The sequence below is a fragment of the Littorina saxatilis genome, linkage group LG10 (assembly GCF_037325665.1).
Source record: "Littorina saxatilis isolate snail1 linkage group LG10, US_GU_Lsax_2.0, whole genome shotgun sequence".
NCBI classification, from domain to species: Eukaryota; Metazoa; Mollusca; class Gastropoda; order Littorinimorpha; family Littorinidae; genus Littorina; species Littorina saxatilis.
In genome coordinates this window covers 8586498-8598642 of record NC_090254.1, presented here as the reverse complement: position 1 = coordinate 8598642, position 12145 = coordinate 8586498, and the positions used below count along the sequence as shown (strand labels likewise).

Here is a 12145-nt window from a genome sequence, read left to right as displayed (position 1 = left end):
CAGCTATGCAAATTCAGAAATCCATTCTAGTGTGGGTCGGAGTTTTTTTCTCAAAGGAAAAAGGTCCTACTGAAGTCTATACACATTATGCCATCAAAACTAGTGATGTTTTGAGAGAGAAAAAAAGGTTCCCCCCCCCCCATCATAGACGGAGTCTTGAACTCTACAATATTCTTCGTGGCTTTCAATCGAATCTGTTCGAGGATAAAAGAATTGTCGGCCGAATTGTCGGCAATCCGTGAGTGGAATACGGTGTTGGCAGAAAACTACATACTTTTCTGACATGAACGCGTGAGACGAAGATGGTTTCCCTTGGGACCTGAAGGCTGTGTGTAAGTTCTGAGCCCATTTCAGCAGTATGTGAGTGTGGTGAATGAATACTTCACAAGCAGAAGCTTGGAAAGTGTTTTTCTTGGCAGATCCAGATGTGCCTATCGAGTGGCATTTTAATACTTAATCTTTAAAAAAGGGAAACAAACTCAGTTTTGAATCACGAAAGAGATGTCCATTACTTTTTCAATCCACCCCGAAGCGCAAAATTGTGGACTGAAGCATAAGGAAGTGTCGTAACCCCAGCCCCGTCCCCTACCTACTCTCCGACTCCCCTTCCTCGATCAATCCACCATCCTGACGTCCACCTGGTTTAGCCCCCAACTTATAAAACAAAAACCCACCTCGTACGACCTTTCTATCCACAACTCGCTCGACCTACATTAAACCAACCCAGCCCCCATACCATCTCATCCCCTACCCCCTCAATCTACCCCCTCCCCCCCCCCCCCCCATTCACATCCCCCACCATTTTCCATCACCTTATCCCTCCTTCACCCAAAATCGATCGTCGATCCTGACTACGTTGAAACATTACACGCTTGATCACCTTCGTCATAACAAGATATTCAGGCTGCGTGGTTTAAGCGGCCCTAGCATTCTAGATTCTGCAAAAGGCAAGGCCAGAGTTGTTCCCCGCCAGTAATTACCGGCCCCTGTCAGAGCGGATTTTCCAAGTGAACTAGTTTAGGCCAAACCAAAATATATGTTGGTTTAGGGTAACCCGACCGACCCTATCTTTTCCCGCCGACCCTGAAATTTGTTTGTATTTCTCAAAAAACCTTTTTGGCACATTTGGCAAACCATACCGAGACTAAGGGAAGTAACCTCCTTTAAGACGACTACATTTTCAACAAAATAAGAAAAAAACGGCTGACATACCGACCCTATCTTTTTTGGTCACGTTACCCTAAACCATCATATATTTTTGTTTGGCCTTATGCAATGTAGATTAGAACATCAAGGAGTCTCGCAAAAGAAGACAGACAGACAGACAGACAAACAAACAAACAAACAAACAGACAGACAGACAGACAGACAGACAGACAGACAGACAGACAGACAGACAGACAGACAGACAGACACACACACTGACACACACACACACACACACACACACACACACACACACACACACACACACACACACACACACACACACACACACACACACACACATATATATATATATGCACGCGCTCGCGCAGAATGGGCTGAAAACGCTTTGGATTGATTTATATTTCCATTTTTCATTTTCACATTTTTTTCCCAAAACAATAAAGCGAAGACAAAAACTCAGCAGATGTAAGAAACGCTTTTTTTTCCCTAGTTTATCACGGATAAAAAAAAACACCCCAGTAATTTAAAAAACTAGAAATAAAAAAACTAAGAACGATTTCGACAAGACACAACAATCCTCTAAAAGACACCAGTTTGAAACCTTTGCATAACCACTCAAAAGGTCTGCGGCCTTTAACTTTAACGCCTTTGACGAGGATAAAAGCGGTTTCATGACAAAAGCAACACACACACAAAGAGAGAGAGAGAGAGAGAGAGAGAGAGAGTGAGAGAGAGGGAGAGAGAGAGAGACACAGAGAGAGAGACAGAGAGAGAAAGAGAGAGAGAGAGAGAGAGAGAGAGAGAGAGAGAGATAGAGAGAGAGAGAGAGAGAGAGAGAGAGAGAGAGAGAGAGACCCCCCCCCCCGCAAATACTAATAAAATTAATAAAAGAAATTAAACAGATAGAAAAAACACAACACGCACACACGAAAGCGGTCTCCCTACTTCACGCAAAACCAACATTAACCAAGTCGCGTAAGGCGAAAATACAACATTTAGTCAAGTAGCTGTCGAACTCACAGAATGAAACTGAACGCAATGCAACGCAGCAAGACCGTATACTCGTAGCATCGTCAGTCCACCGCTCACGGCAAAGGCAGTGAAATTGACAAGAAGAGCGGGGTAGTACTTGCGCTGAGAAGGATAGCACGCTTTTCTGTACCTCTCTTCGTTTTAACTTTCTCAGCGTGTTTTTAATCCAAACATATCATATCTATATGTTTTTGGAATCAGGAACCGACAAGGAATAAGATGAAAGTGTTTTTAAATTGATTTCGAAAATTTAATTTTCATATTAATTTTTATATATTTAATTTTCAGAGCTTGTTTTTAATCCAAATATAACATATTTATATGTTTTTGGAATCAGCAAATGATGGAGCATAAGATGAATGTAAATTTGGATCGTTTTATAAAAAAATATTTTTTTTACAATTTTCAGTTTTTTAATGACCAACGTCATTAAGAAATTTTTAAGCCACCCAGTTGAAATGCAATACCGAAGTCCGGGCTTCGTCGAAGATTACTTGACCAAAATTTCAACCAATTTGGTTGAAAAATGAGGGCGTGACAGTGCCGCCTCAACTTTCACGAAAAGCCGGATATGACGTCATCAAAGAAATTTATCAAAAAAATGAAAAAAACGTATGGGGATTTCATACCCAGGAACTCTCATGTCAAATTTCAGAAAGATCGGTCCAGTAGTTTAGTCTGAATCGCTCTACACACACACACAGACAGACACACACACACACACACACGCACACACACACGCACGCACATACACCACGACCCTCGTCTCGATTCCCCCCTCTACGTTAAAACATTTAGTCAAAACTTGACTAAATGTAAAAAGAAAATAAGAAGGCAGACTTTCTTTTAGATTCAGTTTTAAATTCGCAAGAATGAGACGATCCTTTTCTTATCGATTGTTTTTCATCCAAGAAAAATAAGAAAAAAAAGTAAGAAAAAAAGTTTAAAACAATCTGATGAACAAGAGAAAGAAAGAAATAGAGAGCGCAAAACAAAGTGCTTTTGCCCAGCACAATAAATCCTTGGGCACTAAAATGCAGAACGAGACAAAAACGAGAGACAATTGAGACGAGCCCATTCTGAACAGATTGATGGGGTGAGCCTTGATTCACACATTCTGCTGTCCCGTGCGAAAACAACCGGATTCTGATGAATAATGAATCGGCTGACTAACGAAAACCTCCACTCGCTAACTGAATATAAATTCAAATCAAGAGACTGTTCTATCTCAAGGGGAACATAGATAAAAAGTTTCTCACTTACACAGTCGTCACGAATGAATCTGAATTTTAAAAATACATTTACTTCCCGTGTTAACGATCTTGTCAACCATGACAGATGTGCAGGGCTCCCCACGGACGCCTCTCAATAGCTGATGCTTGCAGTCTGAAAAAGTATATACGGTAGGTACGCACAATAAAGGAAATTTAGTGCGTCCCATGACCCGTTCTTTTAAAGTTTAGTGCGCCCCGGGACCCCCTCCATACATTTATAGTACGAGTTTTCGGCTTCTAGTGTGTACAGGACGCAGGGACGCGCACGTTGGGGAGCCCTGCAGATGTGCAGAGTGGGAATGTATTGTGTTTTGTTAAATTTATTTCGGGTTTTGACACTAATACAGTGTCAGTAAACAAGATGCTAGGATATCTTGAAGTGCAACTCACAATTCTTAGTAAATGTGATATGTTTGAGTGTTTTTGTTTCGTGCAATTTCTAATTCTTAGTAAATGTGATGTATTCTATGTCTGTAACCGCCCGACACTGCATGGCAATTGTCCTTGTTTGTATAAGGACAGTAACATTTTGAGTCTTGAGTCTTGAAAACTGACTCAAAAAACAAACAAACACACACTGCAGAGAATACCATATGTGATATGTTTGAGTGTTTTTGTTTCGTGCAATTCCTAATTCTTAGTAAATATGATGTATTTTATGTCTGTAACCGCCCGACACTGCATGGCAATTGTCCTTGTTTTTATAAGGACAGTAACATTTTGAGTCTTGAGTCTTGAAAACTGACTCAAAAAACAAACAAACACACACTGCAGAGAATACCATATGTGATATGTTTGAGTGTTTTTGTTTCGTGCAATTCCTAATTCTTAGTAAATATGATGTATTTTATGTCTGTAACCGCCCGACACTGCATGGCAATTGTCCTTGTTTTTATAAGGACAGTAAAATTTTTGAGTCTTGAGTCTTGAAAACTGACTAAAAAAACAAACCCCAAACACTGCAGAGAATACCATAGCCAGGCTATTGCATGTTGGTATATGTTCAAGTGGAAGGATGCTCTGTCCCCATGTAAAGGCCTGGACAAACCAAACGATAGCTGACATAACTGTTAACATAGGGGGGGGGGATGTACTGCTCAGTCGGAAGCGCGCTGGATTTGTATCCAGTTGGCCGCTGTCAGCGTGAGTTCGTCCACACGTTCGGCGAGAGATTTATTTCTCAGAGTCAACTTTGTGTGCCGACTCTCCTCGGTGTCCGAACACCCCCCGTGTGTACACGCAAGCACAAGACCAAGTGCGCACGAAAAAGATCCTGTAATCCATGTCAGAGTCCGGTGGGTTATAGAAACACGAAAATACCCAGCATGCTTCCTCCGAAAGCGGCGTATGACTGCCTAAATGGCGGGGTAAAAACGGTCTTACACGTAAAAGCCGAGGGAGTTTCAGCCCATGAACGAACAAACAAACTGTTAACATAAAAAGCAAGGTACCTTTAAAGGCACACCCCTTACCGTGTAAACAGTTCTGCTCCCTGTCTGCTTACCAAACATGAGTGTGCCTTTAACATCCTCACTTGCAACAGTGGGATATAATTACCAAACATGAGTGTGCCTTTAACATCCTCACTTGCAACAGTGGGATATAATTACCAAACATGAGTGTGCCTTTAACATCCTCACTTGCAACAGTGGGATATAAAGGAAACACTTTTGTAATTGATTCTACCCTCTTCAAACCGCCGCCACATTTCACTGTTCTGCTTTCAAGTCAAACGCCCAGATCAATTTCGTCTGCAGTCTGGTTTTCTCCTGCCGCGCTTTCAGTCGTCGATTGCTTGTTTGTTCACACAACAACACTGCCTGATTCAGCCATTACCCTCCAATCAGTCATTTCTCAACATAACTCAATCTAGTCAACACAAACTAAGTCTTCTCCTACTACGAAACAGTCCGTAAAAAAAAATTGCTATTCATCAGGGGCGACAACTTGTCGATTTTCTGTCAACCTCTGATGGATTATCCCGCCTGAAATTGAAAGCCCAGTTCCGGCGAAATGGGAAACTAATTGGCAAAAGCGGGTGAGCTCCCGTCTAAATAGATGCTGCAGATTTTCTTTGACATCTCTGATCCAATTTTCCTCTCGTGAAAATTCATTCTCCCCACTTGTGCGTTGGCGCGTGGGATCTTTGGCAAGCCTGGTCTGATTTCGACCGGTCGATCCGATAGGGTGGCGTACAGGAGCTTTCAACAATGGCGGTTACATTTTTGCCGTTAAACATGTAAATTGTGATCTGCTAATTGTTCATGCGGAACGAAATTTATATGTGGTCGTAGTAGTTGATGCCTGGACAAGGAACAGGTGTTAAGACATACAATAATAATAAAATAAAATTCATGCCCGATACCACAAACGTTTTTAAAGACAATGGCGGTGTACATACTGAGGTGGAAGTGCTGTGACCTACAGTACAACTGAGGCTCTTAAAACAAGGTCGGAATTGTCACTCGTGTAGGCGTTCACGTATGCCGTGTCTGGCTACAGGGGTTCTACATGGGATAAGGCCATCCCTCCACTTAGGCTCAAATCAACATTGAGCATCCTCTGTGCTCTCTGTGCGTATTGGGATTTGTATTTTTTATTAATTGATTTTGTAAAAGCGAAGCTGTAGAATTTGATATTGACAACTGAAAGTTGAGGGATGGTCTTATCCCATGTTAAAAGCCTGGCCAGATACGAGACGGCGTACATCAACGCTTATATATACGAGAGGGGTGTCTTACACCTTTAACATAATTATTTCGATGAAAAATGAATGTACTTGGAATCCACTGGACGCCAGCTCAGTCGGTAGAACAAACTCAAAACATTTGTTGCTCAGTGCCTGTTGCCACCAGTGTGTAAGATTGACGGGAATAACGAAGCGTTAACAATAGACTCAAAGAAAAAAGCTGGCACGTTCTGCAACAGCAGACGAAGGGGAAACGATCCAATAGTGTCGCGCATTGTGTCGGCTCGTGGATTATGTATTGCTATTGATGCTGCGGTCGGAGTGTGTGCCATTTTGAACCGCAAGAGAATCAGTCATTTACGTGTTCTGTTCGGTTTACAAAAGGGTTGGGGTTGTGGTGTGTTTGTGCCGGGCAAGGGGGCTTGTCACAGTATGTGTGTGTATGATTGTGCGTGCGTGCATGCGTGTGTGTGTGTGTGTGTGTGTGCGTGCGTGTGTGTGTGTGCGCGCGTGCGTGCATGCGTGTCTGCGTGCGTGCATGCGTGCGTGTGTGTAAACGAGAGAAGGAGACAGGTGGTAGGGTAGAGAGATTGGTGGACAGTCAACGGCCCCAAACGTAGCCTAGCTAGCTCTGGACCATACATTATAGACATTGCAGGGCGTCAAAATGATGCAAAAGAAACGAGGACAAAAGTTGGAAACACAGACACAAAAACTTGAAAATAATACAATGCGATTTAACACGCGAGGACGGACTTTGCCTCGGATGCTTTAAAACATTTAGTGATTTTCTTTAATTAAATGTTTTCTTCTTCTGGATTTACGTTTTATGTCTGTATTGATTGTGTTGATGCATTTGTGCTCTGTGTATTTTCAGTTTGGATGCTGAAAAATCTGCTGGGGCCAAAACCCTGAATACAAACCTTGCTAAATCCAATACCCTCCTCCCGATATGTTAGCAACAGTGTACACTATCTCAGCCCTGCGCAGAATTGTTCATGCGACAAGAGTCTCCATCCTCTGGGACTAATACCAACATCAACAGACAGGCCGCTTCGTTTTTAGCCATGGGACAATGTTTTGCTAAACTAGTTTTACACATCGACATACGTATCCCTTCGGACTGAATGCATTCAGCAGAGTTACATAATTAATTTCAATCCGACTATTTGGTTTACAGCACAGGTTTTCATCCACCTCCCCAGCCACAATTTTAACCAGTCCAATGTCTCAAACGTCCCCAATACCACAGGGCAAAGACCCTACCAGGAATCTGGATTTCACAGCAATGGTGGTCGACATTAGTGACAGACCGCTCGCTTGTTCCACCATAATCTAATCCCCGCCAAGCAACGTTATTGGATTGCCTTACATGCCTTTCCCATCACCCTCTCTCCCCTTGCCTGTCTGCCTTCTCTCCCTTTGACAAACATCCGGCGAGTGGACTCCCTTGGGAATGTCTTTTCCTTGATAGGGCGGGGTGGGTTGGGGTGAGGTGAGGTTGACGATGTGCAAGTCCATGACTTAAAAAGAGCTGTTCGTTAATATTCAAGGTCAAAATTACAAATGTCACCACAAATAATTGCGTTAAAAGGCTTTTTGCAGAGAGAGAGAGAGAGAGAGAGAGAGAGAGAGAGAGAGAGAGAGAGAGAGAGAGAGAGAGAGAGAGAGAGAGAGAGAGAGAGAGAGAGGGGGGGGGGGGGGGGGCGCCACATAGCCGAAATAGACAGAGAGAAAAGTGTGCATATCAAACTAACTGAACTGAAGAACGTCCGTTCACGTCATACCCAAAAGGGTTTTATTCGAAAACAGCTGGATCAACGTAAGAAGTAATTAAGTGTTCAGTCAACCGCACCATCACGCCAGAAACACCACACATAGAACATTATTTTCTGTGTAACCTTAGAAACCCGTTCCCCCCATACAGTTGTATTCAACACACTTCGCGGAACAGCAGCTTTAAAACGTACCAGAAAAGAACAGCAGCTTTAAAAAGTATCAGAACAGGACAGCAGCTTTAAAAAGTATCAGACCAGGACAGCAGCTTCAAAAAGTATCAGACCAGGACAGCAGCTTTAAAAAGTATCAGACCAGGACAGCAGCTTCAAAAAGTATCAGAACAGAACAGCAGCTTCAAAAAGTATCAGACCAGGACAGCAGCTTCAAAAAGTATCAGAACAGAACAGCAGCTTCAAAAAGTATCAGACCAGGACAGCAGCTTTAAAAAGTATCAGACCAGGACAGCAGCTTTAAAAAGTATCAGACCAGGACAGCAGCTTTAAAAAGTATCAGAACAGAACAGCAGCTTCAAAAAGTATCAGACCAGAACAGCAGCTTTAAAAATGTAACAATCATGTTCTTGCATTCACCAATCTTCACGAATCTTTCAAACACAACTTAAAAGAAAGAGTGGTTTTGTGTTCTTCAAACCTTCCCCTGAATAATATATATACGAAAAACGATAAGTGTAGGCAGCTTCACAGTCAGATAAGCCACCAATGTGACTTACCACTGTATAATTATGATCAAATCATTGAAAATCGATACAAAATAGTACACCAACAATGCTTGCGATAGAAGGAGTAAGCTTACATGATATGGAGAAATTCAACACACAAAAAAGAAAAAGACAAAAAACCGGATCTATACTTAAACTCAACGGAATGTCACAATCTACAAACTGACGTGACCTATTCTACTAAGAAGCAGTAAGAAAATATGGAAACATACGGACTAAAGCATTTTTCTATGAAACTGAATTCAGTGCACAATCAACTCAAGACACTACATACAGCGGAAATCTCCTTCCAAGATCTTCAAATTCTGAAAACAATTAGTTCTTAAAAAAAATGGGGTCTCAAAATTGGGTAACATTGTGACAGGGGAGGCTACCGCTCCTTTCACAGCAGACTCTGCACCCGAGTTGTTGGCCTTTAAAGTCAACACCGGTGTATTGTAGAATTCTGTTTGTGATCGGGTCTGGTGGTTTCCGATTGTCTGTATGTTCATGTAAACCTTCGGGTTTGCATAACAGTTTTTATAGGGCTAAGAAATTAGCCCTAACATTTTCAATCCTGTTTGATTGCACTTCGCTTCCCGAGGTGATCGTAGTGTTTCGGCACACGGTTACATCATTTTCAGAGGTTATGAACAGAAAGTTTGAGACAATGGGACCTTAAACGGGAAGGAGTCGTAAATGTGTGTGGAGGGGGGGGGGGGGGGGCGGGGGCTCAACAAGGAGTTCCCACTGCTCAACCAAACTACCTTTTACAGTGTAGGTGTTGGGGTATAATCCAACTCAAGAGACAAGCAGTATAGCTCGAATAATATGTTGTTTGATCAAACCAAATTCCGTGCATAATCGCTGCCACCGAACTAGGGTCCTCAAAACAAAGTGTGTACTATATACGAATGGGGATACTAAACTCAAGGCACACGCAGTACTGCGCTCAAAGGTAATTCTCTATCAAACGAATAAAATACCAATACAATGATGTTGCGCTATATAAATGCTCATTTATTATTATTATTATAAATCCAAAATCAAATAGACTGCAACTGTTCCAACATTCAGAATATAAAAAGAAGAAAGGTATTTTGTTGGAACGTTTAATTATTGACAAAACAAAACGTTATGTTTACAAAAACGTAACGTATTGTTTTGTCAATAATTAAACGTTCCAACAACATACCTTTCTTGGTTTTTTTTATTCATAATAAAATAATACAACCAAACTATAGTTTTTAAAACTAGTTTTGAACCAAAAATGGGTTTAAACCCAAACTCAAGACAAATACAGTAGAGCTTAAAAAGTGCTTTCGATCAAACTCAGTTCTGTGTAACATCAACTCATAATGCTACAACCAGACTTTAGTCATCAAAACAAGGTTTACACTACGAATGGGGTACCAAACTCAAGACACGAGTAGAAGATCACTCATAGCTTTGGCTGAAATAAAAGTGACAACATTATACAAAAACATACATCTAATTCAACTCAAAAAAATGATAAACAAGTGAAAAATTCATGCAACTGTCAAACAAACAGATAATACATTTTTAACACTAACTAACTACCAACGAACAAAGAAAAAGCAACAATAAGGAAATAGTATAAAACAAAACCCTTAAAAAAACAAACCCACATGATTACATAAAACTAAAAGATAGAGAAAAGAAAGTGAAATACAGATTTTTTTCATCCTCTGGGGGCAGTGGGAAAAACAGATAAAATGGAAAGTAATTTCCGTGAACAGTCCAAGCTCACAACACCAACTTGGAACAAAACAAAAGAGCAAGGTTTGGGGATTTCAATAGGCAAAGAAAATGAAGAACACACAAAAATAAAAATAAAAATAAAAACGATGCACAAAGGTTGTTGAACAAAAAAACAGAAAACTTAAAAAAGGAGAAAATCCAATTTGTGAAGCCATCAAAGATTTCTCATCAACTCTTTGCTTTTGAATGGAAGCCTGCGTGTGCTGCAGGGCGGATAACTGTTGCTTGGAAAACTTGTTTTGCTATGGCAGCGCTGCTCTCCCTTGAACCACTCTTCCCTGATTGTACATCGATTGAGCGTGTGGAAAAATATTGTTCTGTAAGTATTCTGTTGTTTTTGTGCAGAGAAAAAGCGTTGGAAGAGAGAGAGAGAGAGAGAGAGAGAGAGAGAGAGAGAGAGAGAGAGAGAGAGAGAGAGAGAGAGAGAGAGAGAGAGAGAGAGAGAGAGAGAGAGAGAGAGAGAGAGAGAGAGAGAGAGAGAGAGAGAGAGATCAAATCAAATCAAATCAAATCAAAAATTATTTTTGAGTGGAGAGAGAGAGAGAGAGAGAGAGAGAGAGAGAGAGAGAGAGAGAGAGAGAGAGAGAGAGAGAGAGAGAGAGAGGGAGGGAGAGAGAGACACACACACACACACAGACACACAGACCAACCGACAGACAGACAGACAGAGAAATACAGAGACATGAAGACTGGCACAACGGAAGAATCCTCAACTTTGACAATTGTAGTAAAATGTAACGAAAACAAACACACACAGGAAGTCAGCTGGACCGACAGCAGCCAACCAGACACATACGTACATACAAACAGACAGACTCAGAGGACAAACAGACAGACTGAGTGGACAAACAAACACACAAACAAACTAACTAATCATTTTTAAGTTTTTTTAAATCCACTCACCACAAACGCCTGGCTGTTTGACCTTGATGCGTTTCTGCTGGACGCACGACGCTTTTTCCAACAGACATTCACTGGCGTAGGTGACGTTGTCGGTGCCGCAGACTGGGGCGAAGACCGTGGGACACTGGTTCTGGCACTGACAGTAGGGTTTGGTTGTTGCCAGCTCCACCATGCATACGGCCCCAAAGGCGCAGAAGTAGGTTTCACAGGGAGCTGCAACACACAAACACAGGAGACATTTATTTGTATTGTTCCACAAAGTTGGGTCACATCGTAACTACTTTGTCTTCTTCTTCTTCGTTCATGGGCTGAAACTCCCACGTTCAATCATGTTTTTGCACGAGTTTTGTTTGTTTGTTTGTTTGTTTGTTTGTTTGTTTGTTTGTTTGTTTGCTTAACGCCCAGCCGACCACGCAGCACAGGCTTCATTTTTGCACGAGTGGGTTTGTGCGTGTATGAGCGTTTTTACCCCGCCATTCGGGCAGCCACACGCCGCTTTCGAAGGAATCGTATCTCCTAAATCATCCCACATACACACAAGTAGAGATACAACACGGAGAGAAAACAAAGCAGTCGATCAGCTAGATTCTGTCATGAACATGGCCCGAATGAGAGAAAAACAAGTCGCGTAAGGCGAAATTACTACATTTAGTCAAGCTGTGGAACTCACAGAATGAAACTGAACGTAGTCCGCCGCTTGTGCAAAAGGCAGTGAAAGTGACGAGCCTGTTTGGCGCGGTAGCGATTGCGCTGTGCTTTACTACTGTACCTCTCTTCGTTTTAACTTTCTGAGCGTGT

At 41.8% G+C, this 12145-nt stretch overlaps 1 protein-coding gene across 1 annotated transcript in view; it reads right to left on the bottom strand.

Moving 5' to 3' along the window:
- The window catches only part of LOC138978090 (agrin-like), a 391935-nt gene extending 380381 nt beyond the window's left edge, over window positions 1-11554 (bottom strand). The window contains exon 1 of the mRNA XM_070350724.1: window positions 11348-11554. Within this exon, the coding sequence (XP_070206825.1) occupies window positions 11348-11519 (172 nt within the window). The 5' untranslated portion in view covers window positions 11520-11554. The remainder of the gene's footprint in view (window positions 1-11347) is intronic.
- Window positions 11555-12145: the final 591 nt, after the last annotated feature.